Here is a 21,497-nt window from a genome sequence, read left to right as displayed (position 1 = left end):
GATTGAGTCTCAAATGCCTCTGAAAGGTCTACTAAGCCACTCAGTTCAAGGATAGCTAGGGATGGGCAATAAATGCTGGCCAGCCAGCGCTGCCCATGTTCCATGTAAATCTTAATATATATTGATAGTTGCTCAGTGGTGGAGACAATTGCTGTAAATTCCACAATTTTCTGTAAAATCAATAGAATGGGTAATGAGTTAGTGTTTCTGCGCATGAAATATGCCATCGTAGATCTCCTGACCACATATTAGCACTGTGCCAAGGATTATTTCGACACCCATATGTTTTGCTGTTCCCATTTTGCTTCAAATCTGCTGCTGAAATCTTCATCCTTGTTTGTGTTATGATAGTAATGGAGTCTGATAATTTTTAAAGATTAATATCCGAGCAACAAATAACAAGAACTGAAGGACAAGATTTCACATAGAACATTGAACAGTAGAATCACAGAAACAGGCCCTTCAGCCCACTGTGGCTATACCAACAGTGATGCCTTGCTGAACTAATCCCACTTTCCTGCACATGGTCCATATCCCTCTATTTACTACCTGTTGATGTGTCTGTCTAAATGCCTCTTAGATGTTGTTATCATATCTGCTTCTATCATCTCCCCTAGTAGCATGTTCCAGGCATATATCACCCTCTGTGTAAAAACATTGCCTTACACATCTCCTTTAAACCTTCTCCCTCTCACGTTAAACCTCTGCTGCCTAGTATTTGACATTTCTCCTCTGGGAAAATGATTCCGACTATCCACCCTATCCATGCCTCTTGTAATTTTATGTACTTCTATCAGGTCACCTCTCAGCCTCTGACATTCTAGCAAAAAGATGGGATCCCATCTTTCGCAAATATCTTAGTTGGATTCCACAAGAAACGTGTTTTCGATGGAATATGTATAAACATTTGTTGAAGGGATGTGCGCATCACTGGCTAGGCTAACACAATGCACATCCCTAGAGTTAACCAAACTGCTTTAGATCTGGAATCATGTGTAGGCCAGACCAGACAAGAATGGCCAATTTTCTTCTCTAAAGAACATTAGTGAATGACAATTTATTTTGTTATTATACATGTATTATGTTACAACAATCGACAGTGGTTACATGGTTTGATGAGGCCAACAATTTTTAATTCCACATTTTGATTGAATTCATTTTTTACCATCTGTTATGGTGGGATTTAAACCCATATCCCCAGAACATTAACTTGGGATTCTGGATTACTTGTCCAGTGACATTGCGTCTGTGCTACCAGTTATCCTGAAGCCTCCCATTCCTTGCTTATTTCTGATGTGTGGATGATAGTTTGCTAGATTTGAATCAGCAGCTGATGTAAGGACGTTCTTCCATGCCTTAATGGACTCTATCCTGTGCTCGTATTCCTGTTAGAAATGGAACAGTCAAATGAGATTGCTTCTTTGTGTCCGAAACACAAGTAGTGGTTGCCATTAACTGGTTGCTGCTGTTAAGACAAATAGATGTTCTGCCTGTCACACAATAGTAATAGTTATACAGATTTCAGTGCCAGTGTCAGATATGTAGGCCATTTGCCCCAAAAAGAGATGGGGCCAAATCAGACAGTATTTGCCTTCAACTATTTATAAAAGAACAAAACAAGGTACTGACTGTACTCAACCAGCCCATGCTTATAAAACTCACAATGCGGTGTCCAAGATTAGACGCAATTCTGCAATTGAACACTATTTGTTGGGTAATCCTTTGAGTGTGAAGAAATGCACTGACAACTAGTTCAGAATTGTCAGTTGGGCTTGCAGAGTCGTGCACTTGCATGTACTGAAAGCTGCATGTATTAATACTAAAGTGCAGGGAAATACCAAACCAGACTCGCTAACACTGGATTTGTAAAACAGTGCAATTAAAGCATTCAACAACCCTCCAAATTGCTCAACTCTTCTTAAACAGACCTTACAAATAACAGTCCTTTGACACCAAGTTTATAACTTAAACTTTGAAGCTTTATTAACAATGTAACTTTAGCAGAACACAGATGAATCAGAAAGTAATCTAATTAGTGATAGCAGAACATAGATGAATCAGAAAGTAATCTAAATCCAAAGTTCTTTGATCACCAACCCCTAGTCTTTGACAGGCAGAGACAGTCAAGGGATAAATTTAAGAAAAAGAATTGTAAGTTGTCAGTTGAATAATTGATCCAGCGGTGCATACCAAGCCTTCATGAAATTCAATGTGTTTATTACAGACACATAGGCACGTATCTTGCTTGAATTCTGAAGTCTTCTGTCAATGCAGGCTTCTGGAGACTTTTCCTAATATCTTATAGACTGGGGTTCTTTTCCCATGACTTTCATCAATGTGATACCTGGAGAATAACTGAAGAGAGCAAAACCAAAAAAACCTATCCTAGCACATTCCAGAGCAACACTGCCTCCTTCCCAAAAACTCAGTTAAAAGAACATTCCAGTCTTTGGTTTCTGTATGTTTTTCATCACTGTCTGTGGTTGGATGGCTGGCTAGCATCAGTCCTCCCTTGATTGACCAATGCAACATCGAGGTGAAAGTCAGTATTGCAGATGTGGAAGATCAGAGTCAAGATTAGAGTAGTGATGGAAAAGCACAGCAGGTCAGGCAGCATCCGAGGAGCAGGAAAATCAACGTTTTGGGCATCGTTTCTGATGAAGGGCTTTTCCACTCTAATGCAACATCGAACTTGGTTAAAATTTATACAAAGCCTGGCAATTAACTGTCAATAACCATAAATGAGTCAATTTTCCATGGCAAAATACTTACACCAATCAGAGTCCACATAAACACAGTGCAGATTCAAATCCAGGTTGAAAATGTGTTGCTGTAAAGAGAAATATAATAGGCCAGATTTTGCATTGAGATTGATGGTAAGGCTTATTGTACTCATTGTTATTATGGAAAAAAATCTGAGAGCAGCTTCTAGAGTTTACATCTGACAAGTTAAATATATGAATTTGGAAGTTTTGGATTGAATTACCTTAATCATTCACAAATTGTGCTGTAACATTGCACATATTTCAAGGATGGAAGTGATTTAGCTAGAACTATGGAACAAAATGGTGCAGTTATGTAGGCAGTTTTCAGATCATCAACTAGTGAAAAGGATGTAGAAGAACAAATATGCAGGGAAATTACAGAGAAATGCATGCAGATTAAATACATGAAAATCTATCATGAACGTGAGTGCTGCAACCTGTTATTGAACAGAGGGCCTTGGATTGCTGGAATGTGAACCTCCCGCCTAAATTCCAGCTTGTAGCTCACTGATACATATCCTCCATACAATCAATCTCTCCACCTTCCCATTATGGAGGTATTTTTCTCATATTTTTATTCATTCATGGGATGAAGATCTCACCAGTTAGGCCAGCATTATTGCCCATCCCTTATTGTCCAGAGAGCAGTTAAAAATCAATCTTATTGCTGTAGGTTTGGAGTCACATGTCGGCCAGACCAGGTAAGGTGGCAGTTTTCTTCCCTCAAGATCATTAGTGAACCAGATGGGTTTTTCCAACAATCAACAATGGATTCAGACTCTTAATTCCTGATTTTTATTGAATTCAAATTTGACTATTTGCCATGGCAGAATTCCAACCCATGACCCAGAACATTACTAGGGGTTAATAGTTCAGTGATGATACCACTAGGCTGTTACCTTAGAAGCTCATGTAGCTAATTGCTTTGATTAAACAATTTTACTTTTGATTCAAATGTATGCGTTTATTTTCAGAAACAACTAGAAAGCCTTGGGAAAGATCAAACACTGTAAATGGCAACAAATCGCCAGTAATTTCCAGGTAAGATCATATAGCTTACTGTGTTATAGACCAGATCAAACACCCTTAAAATATATTAAGATGAGAGCCTCGATCCTAATTTCTTCTTATTTTAAAAGTTAAGTGCAAGGCATTGTGTTCCAGCTGCAATGTGATCGGTCAAATTACTCAATTTTAAGTATAAAACACTTTATTTTGACACTCCAGTTAAAATACAGACAAAATAAAAGAAAAAAAATGGTTTAACTGTAATTGTATTGAAATGCGAAACAAAACATATATATTAACTACAATTAATTAACTGTTCCAATTTAGCAACATTCCATAAATAGATCCTCAGCAAAGGCAAATTCATTAAAATAGATTGTCTCACGTGTAATTCTCGCAGCTGAAAGAGAATTAACTTTTAGCTTTAACAGAGGGAGAAATAATAACTTCCCATCAAGACCCCAGCAACTACAGAAAGCTAAAGCTTTCTGCTTCAGTGGGAATTTGACCCCACCCATTCAGGCTGCTTCTATTGTTGTAATTTTCTTTAAAAAAACAAGGCCTCACAAGTTGCTTACTTCATTGGCTTTGAGCAGACCATTCAACACCTCTGTCTCAACTTTTCTTCATTTAAAAAAAACCAGGACAAAAGACATTAAAACCTTAGTATTGTTACAACACAATGCTTTGTTAATTGTTAAGATGTTCTGCAGTGAACAGGAAGATGTGAGTTTGTCCTCAGATAATGTGTAGATGCTCGAGATCAGAAATAAAAACTCAGCAAGTCTGGCAGCATTGGTGGAGAGAGAAACAGAGTTAAGGTTTTAAGTCTGAGATGGTAGCTTTTCAAAACTCTGTATTTACCAGGAATTTAGGTTTATCCTCCTTCAGAACATGAGTATCTGATATCAGACAGATATCCAGGGAGTAATTTTGATCGGCTTTGACCTGAGAGTTGTTTCTTCTTTTATTGTCGTATACTGGAATGCTATGAAGAAAGGGCAGTGACTTAAAAATAAAACAAAACAGTTTGTTCTAGAGCAAACAGGACCTAGAAATTTCACATCAAAGATATTGTTCTGTTGTATCCAGCTGACAGAAGTTGTAAATGAAGCTGTACTTTTATTTTGACTGCTTTACATGGTGCTCTTGTTTTTCGTCATGTTAAGCTAAGCTGAGTGGTAGTTCTGCCTTCCCTGAATCAGAAGTTGTTGGTCAGTTCCTACCACAGGAATGATCACATAATCTGAGCTGACCTTTTGTTGCAGCTTGGATATCCTACAGACCCTGGCCTCCTTCATGCACCATAGCAGGCAACATACAAAGATATACCACCTTTAGATTACATCCCTGTCTCTTGGCTGCGCAATTGTACTTTTTCATTTTTCAGGATTGAGGACAGACACTTTAAGGAGAATTCTTTGTTCTTTAAATCATAATTTTTATCAGTTATATCTATATTAAAAGGTGGGCTATTAACAAGCAATCTTTTCAATTTACAACTCTAAATTTGAATTTCATGACAAAAATCATCTTTCAAACACCCCTAAGGGTTACCAGGGATTTAGGTTATCCTCTTCTGTCTTCTGCAGAACCTAAGCAATGCTGGCAAGAAAGAAAGAATGTGAAACAAATTTCTGATGTTGCCTTTTAAGTTTAACAAAAAAGAACAGAAAATGCTTTTTTGAAAATACAGTACTTTTGAATTATTATGGTGACTGTTGTAGTGTAGCACAGCAGTTAGTTAGCAAATGCTTTTAATTTTGAAACTACGTATCTACTAAGAGGCTCTGTTTATCTTTAGCTTTTGAATTCAGGAATGGATGACCAGTAATTGCCTCCTTATTGCTGTTATTCCTTGTATAACTCTCCAGAAATGTAACTCTTAAATAGGCATTAGCTTAGAGCTTAAGAGAGGTTGAATAATGTACATGTGAAGAGAGGAGGAGCTGTCTACTGTGTGTATAACCAGGAGGGCTGATTTTTGTGCTATGAGAGCAGAGGGGATAAAGAGAGGGTAGTCATTGTTTATTGAGATGGAGGAAAGAGGGGTAGATGACTGTGTTGGGGTGGAGAAGAGGGCAGAGTGGCCAATTACATTATTGTGGGGGACAGGACAGGTACTGATTGCTGTGAATCAGTATTTTAGTGGATATGTATTGCCACCAACCTGACACTGCAGCCTGCAAAATGGCAGAATCCATCTATTTCAGTAGTGGCATATTTTGAGCTGAGTACCTGAAGTAAGTTGTTTTATGAACATTTAAAGTTTAGAATTTACTTTGTGATATTTTATGTACAGTAACAATTTTTTTAAAACAAATACACTGGTCTGGTAGTTGGTAATTATCATATAAAATTGGTTTATGCCCCAATTGTACAAGAAGTTGTGGAGTAGCCGACATTGCTTGCAATTCTTCAGTAACTTCCCAACTGTGTTTATTGGGAACGTACTTTTAGGAGAAGATACATTTATGTTGGTCCTGAACCTTTGACACATCCACAATAGTGAGAATTTAGTTTCAAGCTTTCTTTTCTTTCTCATAGACGAGATTCTCCGTGGAGAAATCAGCTGATCTCTGACAACAAGTTCTATGATACATTAAACAGGTACCAGCTGGCCTGTTGAGTCTGTTTGTAAAAAAATTAAAAATCAGTGTGCATTCCCCAAAATCACCAGTAAGGGTCAGAACCCCGCTGTGCATGAGATTGTTGGATGTGTGTTAATCTGCATGCCAAGTGTGATTCTTGTTTGTGTGAAATTGGAGGGGGGTCCAATAATTTCCCATTTTTCTGCTCTTGTTTTCTCTTTCCTATTGTGAACAGTTGTTTCCTTCATACCTTATGGGTATACGGGGAGCACAAATAATTTCACCAAATTAAAGTTTTCTTACTGCAGAGTTTTCTACCACAACTTAAAGTTATGGTGCCTCCACTATCCCTAATAAAAGATTAAATTTCTAAGATTTCAATTTGTGTCTTTCAAAATTCGCATGTTTCTCAGTTGAAGCATGAAAGATATAGACTTTGTAAATCATCTATCACACGAAGGATTGCCAAGATTGTTGGGTTAACCTTTGACAAGAGGCCTTTGTGTTGCATGAAATAGAATTTTGGACAGATCACAGCTCCCCTCCCCCACCCCCACCACCATCAGCTGTTAACCTCCAAACTGAATTCAAATATTCTAACACTTAATTCCCCATCTTCTTCCCAAAACTTATGAAGGAAGACCTACTTGGGTATTGAGTCATAGTATCCACTGTTGAAGGGTCATGTGCCCTATCCAGCTGTAAACTGAGGTCATGTATCGGAGATTAGTACTTTTCCTTGATTTCTACTTGTGTCAAAATTTTCAAAGTTTCAAATGTCAAAAGCTTCAAATTATTGGTTCGGCAAAATTAATTTTGGCCAAATTGGTTTAATCATGTTCCATTCTGAAAGACAGCAGCAGTACTTTGCATTGTGAGACAGATTAGTTTGATGTATGATTTTTTTATGCTCTGAATAAATGTTTCTTGTGTGGAACCAATTCATGTTTGTCATACCAAGTTGCACGTATGAAACAACACATGAAAAAGGAGCAGAAGAGCCTGCTCCAATTTAAAATATGATCATGGCTGATCTTATCTACCAGGATTTCTCACCATTGCAGAATCTTGTAGGAATTGGGAAGCCATGTTGAAGTTGTATAGGATATTAGTGAAGCCTCTTAAGTCAATTATTTGAGTTGGGGACCATATGTAGTGTGTCAAAGTTGGCAGATGACACTAAGATGAGTGATAAAGTGTGCAGAGGGATTATAGATAGGTTAAATGAGTGGACAAGAGTCGGAAGATGGAGTATCATGTTGGTAAATATGAGGTCTGTTTTCATAGAAATAACAGCAAAATGGACAATTATCTAAATGGTGAAAAATTGTAGCATGCTGCTGTACAGAGGGACTTGGGTGTCCTTGTGCATGAATCACAAATGTTGCTTTGCGGGTTCAACAGGTAATTAAGAAGGCAAATAGCATATCGTCCTTCATTGCAAGAGTTATGGAGTTTAAAAGCAGCGAGATTATGCTGCAGCTGTCTAGGGTGCTGGTGAGACCACTCCTGGAGTACTGTGTACAGATTTGGTTGTCTTTCTTGAAAGAGTATGTACTAGCACTGTAGGGGCTGCAGATGACGTTGACTAGGTTGACTCCGGAGTTAAGAGGGTTGGCTTGTGAGGAGAGATTTAGTAGATTGGAACTATACTCATTGGAATTTAGAAGAATGAGGGGGGATCTTATAGAAATATATAAAATTGTAAACAAAATAGATAAGATAGAAGCAGGAATGTTGTTTCCACTGTTAAGTGAAACTAGAACTAGGGGTCATAGCCTCAAAATAAGGGGAACCAGATTTATGACTGAATTGAGGAGGAACTTTCTCACCCCAATAGTTGTGAATCTGTGGAATTCCCTGGCCAGTGAGGCAGTTGAGGCTATCTTGTTGAATGTTTTTAAGGCAAAGATAGATTTTTGAACAGTATAAGAATTAGGGGTTACGGTGAGTGGGCGGGTAAGTAAAGCTGTGTCCATGAAAAGATCAGCCTTGAAAAGTAAAGCAGGTTCGAGGGGCCAGTTGGCTTCCTCCTGCTCCTATTTCTAACGTTCTTACGTTCTCTTCTGGAGTATTGTCTCCAGTTCTGATTGCCCTGTTATAGGAAAGATATTATTAAGCTAGAGAGGGCTTAGAGAGATTTTACCAAGTCTAGAAGATTTGAGTTACAAAGAAAGGCTGGGGCCATTTTCACTGGAGTATAGAAGGTTGATAGGTGACCTTATAAAGGTTTATAAAATCATGAGGGGTATAGTTAGGGTTAATGGTAGGTGTCTTTTCCCTAGGACGGGGGGATTTCAAGACTAGGGAGCATATTTTTAAGGTGAGAGGAGAAAGATTTTAAAAATACACGAGGGACAATTTTTTTTACACAGAGGGTGATTCACGCATGAAATGAACTTTCTGAGGAAGTGGTGGATGCTGGAATAGTTATAACATTTAAAAGACACTTAGATAATTACATGAATAAGAAAGGTTTTGAGGGATATAAGCCAGAAGCAGGCAGGTGGGCTGGTTTTATTTTGGGATTTTGTTCTGCCTGGGTTGGAAAAAAGGATCTGTTTCCATATTGAATGACTGGATTTAACATATGCCTTGTTTTATCTGCTTATAAAGCTGCAATATAGTGAAGCTGAAGGCTTGGAAAGCCTTTTGGTTGTAAGAAGAATGGAGGCGAGAAGTTCCAGTTTTGAAAATTGCAAATAAATCAGACTTAGAGCAGTTGACCACATGGTGAGTTTTTATTTGAGCATGGGACAATATATAGAGGGCAAATATTGCAATTTAACAAGTGACAGCTCAGAATGAGATATGTAAGTAAGTAAGCAAGCGAGGTTGTTTGATGAGAATTTGAAGACTAGACTTGAGAGCAAGTTTGCCATCTTTTTAATGAGTAGGAGTTTGGAGAACCTTCTCAGATGTAGGGCATTGTTCAACTCTTTTCTGGACGTGGGTCTAATTAGAGTTGGAACATGAAGATGAGATGTGATATATTAGATTTGCCCTTTTGAAAGCATTGTTTTTGATAAAGGTTTTAGTGTCATTACACCTGGGAAAGAAGGAATATGGTGCTAATCGAGGCCCTACTACTCCATAAGTCATTTAAATGTTTAAATGGTATAAATGTTTGGATGTGAACACCTGCTTTCCTTTTGTACTGCAGTGAAGAGAAACACAACCTTCCAGGCTTCTTTGGTGAATATTAAAATAATTTATTTTGCGATAAAATGCATCCCTAAAAACAAGTGGTAAGACTACTTGATACCCAAACAGGAATCCAGCTTTTTGTTGTTCATCCATGGGTTGAGGACCTTGCTGGCTAGACCCGCATTTATTGTTCATCCCAGAGGGTAGTTAAAAATCAACTATATTGCTGTGGGTCTGGAGTGGCATGTAGTTCAAACCAGGTAAGAATGACAGTTCTTACATTAGTGAACCAAAGTTTTTTCGACAGTTGTTAATGGTTTTATGGTCATCATCAGACTCTTAATTATTTACCAAATTCAAATTCCACAATCTGCCATGGTGGAATTTGAACCCAGATCCACAAAACATTTCCTGGGTTTCTGAATTAGCAATCCAGCGATAATGCCACTCGGCCATCGCCTCCCCGTAATTGTCGACCAATTGAAGTTTTTCCAAACAAAACTCCATTTTAGATGGAAATCAAGATGCTTCCAAGTCTTTGGAAAGTGGTCACAGTTCACATTCTCAGGATTTACAAGGTAGCCAAAGAGCTGAGGCATGAAAGCTGATTAGGATCCAAAATACCTCAACAAGAGCGTCTTGCAGCTTTGCTGTAGCTTTGAAGGATTTGCTTCATTTTGACTCCCTAATTTGTGAAACAGAAACCAAGTCCATAATGTTTGCTAGACAACCATCAGCAAAAACTCAATAACTTCTTCCAAAGCCAGGTTTCTAGCAAATAAGGGCAATAAACCTCATCTCTTATCTCTGTAAAAGCTTTGCATGGCTGTGCTTGAAAATCATTTGCTTTCTATAAGCAGCAGATGTTGACTTAATTTTCCTGAAAGCCTTTTTAATCCAGGAAGTGTACACTATTTTCACACTGTCTATGAGAGGAACCTCGATTATCGGAAGGACACGGGTGGGGAGTATTTTGTTCAGTTAATCGAATTCTGAATAATCAAAAGGTTCCTCTGTATATGCCTAATACCGACTAAGATCATAAGGTGGGCCTGAATCTATATAGAAAGCATAGATGGCACTGAGTAAATTGAGGAATTGGGAGCTGTTGATTAGACTTGACACATGCATGGGGGCTCAATAAAGAGCTCGAGATGAGACAATAAAGGATAATAAAGGAGAAAAGCAGCTTGAATTCAGATGATACTTTGCAGGTGTCTCACAGCACTTTACAGCTCATGAAGTACTTTTCAGGTATAGCTACTCGTGTAATGTAGGAACACCAATGGGGTGATGCCAGAGAATAGGAGGAATTTTCTTTGGGTAAGTCTCCTGTTCTTCTTTCCAAATAGTGCCATGGGATATTTCATGCTTGCCAACAAAATTATCTCTGATGGTAAGCACTTTTTTTTTGCAGTTGAGCCCTGGATTTGGACTTTAACACTTGTCGTGATCCCACCTGATGCTACTCCTGGACAAGTTAACTCTGAGTGAAACCTGACTTGATGGATCATATGTTTACTTTTTGTGAGCTAACATGTGATCACTCATTGAAACATATTTACATGAGGCTGCAGATTCTCTCTAACAGAACAGAAGTTTATTATACAAAAGAAAACATTCTACATGTGTAAAACAGTGATAATAATTTTTAAATTCACAAAACAAAATCTCATCCTGTTTGTTGATACTATCCAATATAGAAACTCTCAAGTCCAGAGGAGCTGCATCACAACTCTTTCGGGTTCTACTTACACCTTTCATGTTCTATGCCTTGGATTGTGGAGATGATTTGATAAGCCCTTTCCAAGTCAGATTTCAGAAATCTGAGTGATCAAATATTCGCGGTTTTAATAATCCCAGATGTCTAACCATATTCTCCTGATTTGGAGGTTTTATAAACTGAACCTGCTTGTCCAGATGACTTGTTCCCTGGACTGTGCTGAACTATACTGAGGAGAGAACAGATGAACATTTCCACTCATATTCCATGAAGTCCATCTGGCTGACCTCATTAAAATCACTACATCTTTCTCCCTCTAAGTCCAGGGATGGAGACCTGCCCTTTCTCTTATAGTCTCTCCTGAGACGTTTTCACACCGGGTCCGAATTTTCTGACTGAGCATTGGATAGAGGCAGTGTGAACCAAACCATAGTCCACCTCTTTCGCCCAGAGCATCTCGGAAGAAATTCATCCTCTTTTTCAGGCAGTAAAGGTGCCAAGGCTGCAACATTCACCCTGTCCATCTCAGACTTCAAGATTCCTTCAACGCTAAATGAAGGGGGAGAACCCACAGGCTCTGATAGCCTTTCCAACTATTCTGAGGGGTCGGTTTGTTTTGCTTTTGCGCCGTTGCAATTTTGCAGCTTTCATGCGGGCCATTTCAGCCCACGTCACTGACCCAAACTTTGTATGCCATGGGACCTGACCTCATACTGGCCATGTCTGTCACCCATGCAGGGTCATTTCTGTAGTTTCAGCACCAGACTTTCCCCTGAAATAATCTCTCTCTATCTCTATCTCTCTCTCTCTCTCTCTCTCTCTCTTAGAGGAGTCTGGTGTCTGGCATTGGTGTAAATAATTCTCGCAGTTTTCTATCATCGGCCCTGTGTTTGACAAATGAACTCTATGCATATCCACCCACTTTGAGTGAGTTTCCACAATAACTAGGAACATTGAGCCCATGTAAGGGCCAGCATAGCTGACATATAACCAAGTCCAGTCATTTCCATGAATGCTGCTGATGGTAATTTTTGTCTTTGTTGGCACTCTGGACGCTGCTCCACTAACACGCTATGTCTGCGTTCAATCCTGGCTGCTAAACATAACTTCTTGCCAACATTTTCATTTTGGAAACCCCTGGATTACCCTGGTGGAGTTCATGCTGCATCTGGCAGTGACCTTTGCTCAGGGCAAATCACTCTTCCTCCCCATAATAAAATACTAAGTACGGTGATCTGGTCTTGCCATGCCCAGAAAGGTTTCAGTTCTGACTGAGATGGCTCCTTTGTTTCTCCTATTTGTTTTAGTTTTGCCAGAACTGGATCATGTTTGCTTCCACAGTCTGATATTGTCAGCAGTGAGCAGAAGGGTGCCCACAAAGTTTAAAAGCAGAACGGCTTTTCCAGTGGTGGCATCACCGGTGGTGTATCTGATAGCAAGAGGTGGCTCAAGACATCTGCATTTGCTACTTGGCCTCCCAGATGGTATTCCACCTGAAGCTATGGGCAGCACAGCCTTGTCCTCTTTGAGAAGTCTTAGCTGGGGTTTGTGGTCTGTTACTATTACAGATTTATGTCTGTAAAGGTATTGATGGAAATTCTCACGCCAAGGATGACCACCAAACTTACCTTCCCTATCTGGGCACATTTACCTGCCTCAGCCAAAGTCCAGGCAGCATAAGCTATTGGGCATTTCTGTCCTTTGGGACATCTGTGAGCCAACACTACCACATACTATATGGGGAGCATCATGACTTGCTTAGGATCATAGTGTGCCAACACCTTAGAGATAACAGCTGCTTCTTCATTTCCCTGAAGGCTACGTCTTGGCTGCACAACCATTTCCAAGGCTGCTTCTATTTTCCCCAATAAAAGATGTAAGGGTGCTAAGGTGGAGGCCAGGTTACATATGAACTTTCTGTAATAATTCACTGATCCAAGGAAATACCTAAGCTGCAGTACAGGCATGGGAGCCGGGGCACCTTTGATCGCCCTTACTTTATCTTCCAATGTGTATAACCCTCTGCAATCCAGGTTTTCCCTTCTAAGACGTACACCCACCTTGGAAAAATGACTAAGGACTATATTTGAGTTCTCTAACCGCTCTTCATTGGTCTTCCCTGTTATTAACATACCATCTAGATAATGGCAACCTGGGGTAGACCTTGTAAAATGTTCACCATCGATGCTGATAAATGGCACGTGCTGATGCTGTCCCAAATGTCCGTTTCCTATATTAGTACAAACCCTTATGGGTATTAATTGTAGCATACTTCTGGAAATCCTTATCTAACCACAATAGCAGATACTCATTACTCATGTCTAGCTTTGTAAAGGACAGCACCTTCCACCAGCTTTGCGTATAAATTCTCTATGCGGGGGATTGTGCATTTATCCAGCTGCAAGAAGCAGTTTACCATTTGTTTACAATCTCCACAAAGGCCAATCAACCTGTCAGGCTTCACAATCTGTCAACTGTTCTGGTTTGGTGATTCTTTTGCTTTCCAGCATCCTGATTGCTGCCTCTTCTTTGGCACATAAGGCAAATGGCACTGGGCAGGCCTTGTAAAATCATGGAATTGCTTCCGAGTCAACATGTTGTGAAACTTGAAAGGGTTCAGAACAGATTTACAAGGATGTTGCCAGGGTTGGAGGATTTGAGCTATAGAGAGAGGCTGAACAGGCTGGGGCTGTTTTCCCTGGACCGTTGGAGGCTAAGGGGTGACATTATAGAGGTTTACAAAATTATGAGGGGCATGGATAGGATAAATAGACAAAGTCTTTTCCCTGGGGTCCGGGAGTCCAGAACTAGAGGGTGTAGATTTAGGCTGAGAGGGGAAAGCTATAAAAGAGACCTAAGGGGCAACTTTTTCACGCAGAGGGTGGTACGTGTATGGAATGAGCTGCCAGAGGATGTGGTGGAGGCTGGTACAATTGCAACATTTAAGAGGCATTTGGATGGGTGTATGAATAGGAAGGGTTTGGATGGATATGGACCGGGTGCTGGCAGGTGGGACTAGATTGGGTTAGGATATCTGGTCGGTGTGGACAGATTGGACCGAAAGGTCTGTTTCCATGCTGTACATCTCTATGACTCTATACAGGGTAGCGTTGGCTCCTTTGATAGTCCCAAGACCTTCCTGAAAAACATCTCAATATTTAATTAGAATTTCGCTCAGGCAGCCATTTTCTAATGGAAAAGTGTTGAGCCAATTAAGGCGAATCTTTCTCAACCAAATTCACCCCATCGGGCTTTGACTCAGGCCCTTCACTACTAATCAGATAACTGAAGCAGCTGCTTTTCGTATGAGCCCAAACCGAAGTTGTACACTTTATCTCTAAAGATTCTCAGAAACCATTATAGGTTCTCAGTCAAGTCGATGTCTTACACAAACTTATGGGTTGGAATCCAAAGCAAATTTTGTTAAAAGACTGGTTCTGCAATCAGTGATACAGCCAGACGGTATCAACCACCATTAGAACAGGGTGACTGTTTAACTAGATGTTTATTTTGTTTCAGGTTTGCTTAAAGATTTGTAACTCGGGCCGGTTGCTATAGTTGTGGATATATTCACTGAGCTGAGAAGTTGATTTGCAGGTGTTTCGTCCTCTGTCAAGGTGACATCTTCAGTGTTTTGGAGCTTCGTGTGGAGCATTGCTGTACTGTGTTTTCTGGAACTTATTTGTTTCAGTTCCTGCTGCTTTTGGTTCCAGTTGTTTGTTGTAGTGGTTGGTATATTGCATGTAGCTCAATGCTTTTGTTGATGGAGTCCATCGATAGTGTCATGCTTCTATAAATTCTTTGGCTGTCCTCTGTTTAGCTTGTTCTATTATTGTTGTGTTGTCGAGTCGAATTTGTGCTCCTTGTCATCTGTGTGTATGGCTACTAGGGACAGCTGGTCGTGGCTTTTAGTGGCTAGTTGGTGTTCATGGATGAGGATTGCTAGTTGTCTGTCCTGTATAGTGTTTCCTGCAGTCTTTGCATGTGTACACCATGTTTATTTTGCACATGATGGGCAATTGAGTTTTTTGTCCTGGTGAGTTGTTGTCTGAGCGTGGCTGACTTTTATGGGCTGTCATGAATCAGAGTGGTTGGAGAAGTCTGTCAGTTCAGAGACATTTTTTAATCTAAGGTAGAGTGGCTAGTGTGTTAGGTCATCATCACATTGTTTATCTGCGGATGAAGTTGTGGGGATTCCATTCTTGATGAAGACTTTGAAGAGAAGAACATCACCTCTACACAGGTCAGAAGTCCTGCAGTGTATTGTAGCCCTTTTGAACAGGGTCCAAATGCAGCTTCTCTCATGTATGTGTTTGGGTGGTTGCTTTTGTAGTTCAGGATCTGGTCTATGTGTGTGGCTTTTCTATACAGACAACAACTCACCAGAACAAAAGACCCAATATCCATCATGTGCAAGGCAAACATGGTGTACAAGATTCCATGCAAAGACTGCAGGAAACCCTATAGGACAAACAGGCAAACAACTCGCAATCTGCATCCATGAACATCAACTAACCATTAAACACCTTGACCAGCTGTCCCTAGTAGCCATACACAGATGACAAGGATGACAAATTCGACTGGGACAACACAACGAGAATAGGATAAGCCAAACAGAGGATAGCCAGAGCACGGCACTCATCCATGGTCTCCATCAATAAACGTTTTGACCTAGACCCAATATACCGGCCACTCCGATGAATAACCGGAACCGGAAGCATCAGGAATGGAACTGAAACAATTCTAGAAGACACAATACAGCAACGCTTCACAGGAGGCTCCAAACCACTGAAGATGTCACCTACACAGGGCACAAAACATCTGCAAATCAACTTCCCAGCTCCAAGAACATACCCACATCTACGGTTTATTTTGATTGGTTCTGATTTAGATGTTGCTAAAGAATTCAACTGTTCCAAACCAGATGGAGTTGGGCTTTTCAAAGTATGCACTCTCCTGAATACAGTCCTATGAGTTCTGTTACACAATTCAGGCCTAGTAGGATTCTTTTGCTGTCTCAAGTCCGCATATCAGTAGCAATTACAATGGCTTGCTGATCCAGATCCTGAAGAAAATGTTTGGTTTTGTTTTGGGGTTTGCACTGGGCTGGCTTAGAGTCCCACTGTTTGGAGTGATCCTAAATGAAGCTAGGCAATTGTCTTCACAAAACTCAGTCAGCCTGGTGAGGGTGTCCATTTCCATCAGCATATCCTGTAATTCATAAGCTCCGCTTGCCGCATTTACTACTGATAAAGCCAGATGTAGTGCCTGTTTGAAGTGCAGTTGGGCTTCAACCATTAGGCACTTTTGCACGGCTACATATTAGTCCCTCAAACCAAACGGTGTCTCAGTATCTCATTAAGTGTTAAACCAAAGTCACATTCTTCTGCCATTCATCTTAATCTTGTCAAAAATCCTGACATAGATGCCATGGTTCCCAAACCATTGAGTAAAACTGATAGCATCCCAGAATTAGAGGAGGGTTGGGATCATAATATTCCTTAACCAAATCCATCAACTCTTGAAAGGTTTTAGTATCTTGTGCCCACAAAATGTTAGGCCAACGACCGGAAAAGCTGTCGGTCCACAAGCTGTCAGGACTCAATGCTTTTCATCTGCCACAATGTCATTTGTCCAGAGAAAATAAATTCTTTCCACATATTGGGCCAAGTCTTTTGACAGCAGGATTGAATGAGTTAATCTTCCCAAATGGTGCCAGAAATGCTTACCCCAACTTAAAGGTGTCATTTGGGACTATATTTTCTCTTGTGGCCACTGGAATAACTCCCCAGAGGCCAGTATCCCGTCATCGAGTCACCTTTATTCACGTGCACTGTACTTGATACTGGTCCTACTTCCTTAATGCCAGCTCTCAGAATGAACAGAGCATAAACACTCCTTTTTTCTTCCAGCTCTTAGAGACTTTATTTTACTTTACTTTATTTTTTCTTTTTTCTTTTTTATTTAACCCCCACACTACCGCCTAACTGCGGTAGTGCTTATATTTTCCCCTGCACCCATGGTGTGTGTGCAGGTGTGAGACAGTGAGAGACACAAGGTGCACGAATCTTTATTCAATTTCCACCACCAGGAAGGTAGGAAAACACCCGAGTGGCCAGTGACAAGCACTGCCCTTCTCATCAAAGGGCAATGCTGTGTGATCAAACCGTGAAGGGGAGGGCAGGGATTAAACCAAAATAGAGTTGGACGGGGAAATAATGCACTCCACTCCCTGCGGCACCCACCTCTCCCTAAACAACTCCAGGGTGTTGGTGGAGACTGCGTGCTCCTTCTCCAAGGACACCCGGGCCCAACACTCCTGTTTATTTTTTTTAAAATTTTTTTTTAAAGAGACCCTTTTTTTTCGTTTTCATTTCTTTTTACTCTTTTTCTTTATTAACCCCCACCCTACCGCCTAACTGCGGTAGTGCTTATTTTTTTCCCCAGCACCCATGGTGTGTGTGCAGGTGTGAGACACAGTGAGAGGCACAAGGTGCAGGAATCTTTATTGAATTTCCACCACCAGGAAGATAGGAAAACACCCGAGTGGCCAGTGACAAGCACTGCCCTTAACATCAAAGGGCAATGCTGTGTGATCAAACAGTGAAGGGGAGGGCAGGGATTAAATCAAAATAGGATTGGAGGGGGAAATAATGCACTCCACTCCCTGCGGCGCCCACCTCTCCCTGAACAACTCCAGGGTGTTGGTGGACACCGTGTGCTCCTTATCCAAGGACACCCGGGCCCTAATGTAACCGCGGAAGAGGGGCAGGTAGTCGGCCCTAATGACCCCCTCCACGGCCCGCTGCCTGGACCTGTTAATGGCCAGTTTGGCGACACTCCTGTTTATATCTGTAAGCCAGATTTCCCTTATTGGACCAGATTAACAAGTCACCTGGCCTAATCTCACTTTTGAGCGTTTGGTCAGTAACTTTGCGTGTTACAGCACTTGAAATGCATATCCAGACATCTTTTAAATGAAAACAAAACAATGAGCTGCAGATAATGGAAATCGATGGAAATGGGAAGGATGGCACTGTTGTCTGGTAATAGGTGGGATGGCACTGTTGTCTGCTGTACCAATTTCGACGTTGTGGGGGCTGAATGCCAGCTATCGGTCACCTCTTCCTACCTCCCCCGGACCACGATCCAGCTATTGAATACCAGATTATTGTGTCCACAGCGTTTGCTAATTTCATGTCATTTGGTCGAGAGTGTGGTGCTGGAAAAGCACAGCAGGTCAGGCAGCATCCAAGGAGCAGGAGAATGGATGTTTCAGGCAAAAGCCCTTCACCAGGAATCACATCAGGAATTCCTGATGAAGGGCTTTTGCCCGAATGTTGATTCTCCTGTTCCTTGAATGCTGCCTAACCTGCTATGCTTTTTCAGCACCACAGTCTCTAATCTAATCTCCAGGATCTGCAGTCCTCACTTTCACCTCGTTCATTTCATTTGGTGTTCATCTCCTACCCCCAATATCTCTAAACTCATAGTTCCCTAACCCTGCGCCGCAGATCGTATCTCTTCCTACTTCGACTAGTTCCACCAATATCTTCCTGCTCTTGTATTCAGTATCTTAGCTAATAACAGAAGGAATTCAAGATGCCTCCTTAACCACCTTATTAAACCATCCTGCTACCTTCAAGGATCTCTCACTTCCTCTCTGTTTTTCAGAATCGTCCCATTTATTGTGCATTTCTTTGCCTTGTTTGGCTTCCCAGAATCCATTATTTTACGCTGCTGTAGATTGAATTGCATTTGCCACTTTTCTACCCATTTGACCTGATAATTGATTTCTTCCTGCAGCCTATAATCACCTTTCTCACTATCACGACCAACTATGTAACCAGTTTTTGTGTTGTCTGAAAGCCTTTTGATCACACTGTTATATTTACGTCCAAATCATTAATATGCACCAGAGAAAGCGGGGTTCCTGATGCAGAATCTTATAGAAACCCACTGAAGCTAACTGTTTTGTTTTTATTTCAGATCTCCAACATATCAATGTTTGCTTTTACTCCAAATCTAATGGCTTGATAGGTTGTTTCAGAGGGTAATTAAGCCACATTATTGTAGGTTTGGAGTCACATACAGGCTAGACCAGGGAAAGATGGCAGGTCTCCTTTCCTAAAGGGTATTTGCGAATCTAATGGAGTTTTGTTTATAGCAATTGACAGTGGTTTCATGTCATCATTACTAAGATTAATTTTCTTTTTACATAATTCCAGATTTATTCATTGTATTTAAATTTCAGCTGCCAGAGTGCAATTTGAGCTAGTTAGCATTAACCTGGGCCTCTAGACTACTAGTGTAGCGGTCTTACTATGAAGCTACCATCTCCCCCTAAATAGATGGGATAGATAAATCTCTAAATATAAATGCAAAAACTGCAAATGCTGGAAGTCGTAAACAGAAACAGAATACTAGACCTGCTGTGCTTTTCCAGCAACACATTTTCACCCCTTTTATATATGTTTATGATATAAAACAGTATCATGAATTTGCTGCTTATTATCCTTTACATATCTAGGTTTGTCAGATACAACAAATTATTTTTGAGAGTTATGTGAATTGCTTTGGTAATTTTGTATTGGACATAGTGTTCTGTAAATACATGCCTTCATTCTCTTAAATCCTCTCTGTAACTTTTCAGATGATTATCTCTCATCCTCAATGCCTGGTTTAGCTCTGTGATTCCATCTTCATGACTCATGTTTGAGTCTATGACCAAAACTGAACAAATTATTTTAGATTTGGTCTGACTACAGCTTCAGTCCAAAAACTGAAAGAAATGTGGATGCTGTAAATCAGAAACTAAAAACCAAAATTGCTGTAAAAGTTCAGCAGGTTTTGCAGCATCTGTGTAGAGAGATCAAGTGTTAACACTTCAGGTCGAGTGACCCTTCCTCAGAACTGGGAGGGTCGGGAAGAACTCATGAAGGGTCACTTGATCCGAAACATTAACTCTGATTTCTCTCTGCAAATGCTACCAGACCAGCTGAGCTTTTCCAGCCATTTATTTTTGTTGCAGCTTCAACGTTTGTTTTTCATTTATAAAGCTTTTTTGTTTGTGAATAGATAGGTTGACTGCCACCTATTTAACTGATACAGTGCTTGCTTCTATCCGCAGCAATTCTGGCAGATGTCTAGAATCTTTCCACAATGCTCTTAAAATTAAGAGTCCGCCCACAAACCTGAACTTGGTGCAAGAGTAACAAGGAAGTGACAGTCTGTCCTCTAGTGTTGACATGCAACATGGATCCGTGGTTACACTACAGCTTATTGCATTTAGAGTGATAGGTGTACAAAGTCTCTGGTTTAAAGGGGTGAAGAGATTGGGTTTACAAATAGCCAAACAAGCATACAAAACTAGCATATGCCTATTAGTGTTGAAATGTGATATAGAATGAACTGATTTTTAGACTCTCAGGACTCACTCTGGTATAATAGTCACATTTCGTGGGTTTCTGACAGAGGAGATCTGAGGGAAATGTGGTTTTAGAATCCGTGGTCTTTAGATATTTATGCTGGGCTTCACAAGGGAAGATAAAGGATTTGATTGTGTCATTATTTTTAATGTAGTAATCTTATTTTAAGAAGAAATTTGCAAATCATTTTTGGTATTTATAATAAAAAAACTTAAATGGCATCTGCTGGTCAAGATAAATGCAAGGTGAAGTTGTGGTGCTCTAACAACTTGGTTCTGTTTCACCACTAATCATTCAGGAGAGCACGTTAGTTGTAGTGAGGCACAGGTAAAGCATCTTGGTTTCTCTAAGTCATGGTACAGTGTAACTCTTCTCTTCTCCCCCCATTCCAGAAGCAAATCTGCATCAAGTGGCCCAGCAAATACTAATGGTGTGCAGACAGAATTCTTGGATTATGACAGATTGAAACAGGTGTGTTGATGGCTTTTCTATATTTTTTTCTTTTCCCACATTATTTAGTACCACACACTTCTCGATGAATTTTTGTTATTCCTCTGGCTTAATTGAAATTATAGTATGTTTGAATACATCTCTGCTATTGATGGTGACCAATAGTGCCAGTAATAGCTTTGAGTTGCTAGATGTATCCTGAGTCTATCCACTTCGCATGGTAGTAGTACCATACAATACAATTAGTTTAGTATGTCATAATAATCTGCTGCTTGACTAATGTTAACACAGCCCCTAGATGTTAGTATGGAGAGTCTTGAAGGGTCAACTTAATAGAGTGTAGCTTTGTTGTTTCCAATATTTAGATTAGTGCTGGATGGACCTT

At 40.3% G+C, this 21,497-nt stretch overlaps 1 protein-coding gene across 6 annotated transcripts in view; it reads left to right on the top strand.

The window, feature by feature from the left end:
• The window catches only part of enah (ENAH actin regulator), a 427,681-nt gene that overhangs the window by 392,909 nt on the left and 13,275 nt on the right, over positions 1-21,497 (top strand). For 5 of the 6 annotated variants that reach the window (XM_072550524.1, XM_072550518.1, XM_072550527.1 and 2 more), the window contains 3 exons: positions 3,740-3,806; positions 6,321-6,383; positions 21,055-21,133. In XM_072550524.1, coding sequence (XP_072406625.1) covers positions 3,740-3,806; positions 6,321-6,383; positions 21,055-21,133 — 209 coding nt within the window. The remainder of the gene's footprint in view (positions 1-3,739; positions 3,807-6,320; positions 6,384-21,054; positions 21,134-21,497) is intronic. The other variant, XM_072550538.1, reaches the window with a different exon arrangement.

This window comes from Chiloscyllium punctatum, chromosome 3, assembly GCF_047496795.1.
Source record: "Chiloscyllium punctatum isolate Juve2018m chromosome 3, sChiPun1.3, whole genome shotgun sequence".
Taxonomy (NCBI): domain Eukaryota; kingdom Metazoa; phylum Chordata; class Chondrichthyes; order Orectolobiformes; family Hemiscylliidae; genus Chiloscyllium; species Chiloscyllium punctatum.
This window is presented reverse-complemented; position numbering and strand designations above follow the sequence as displayed.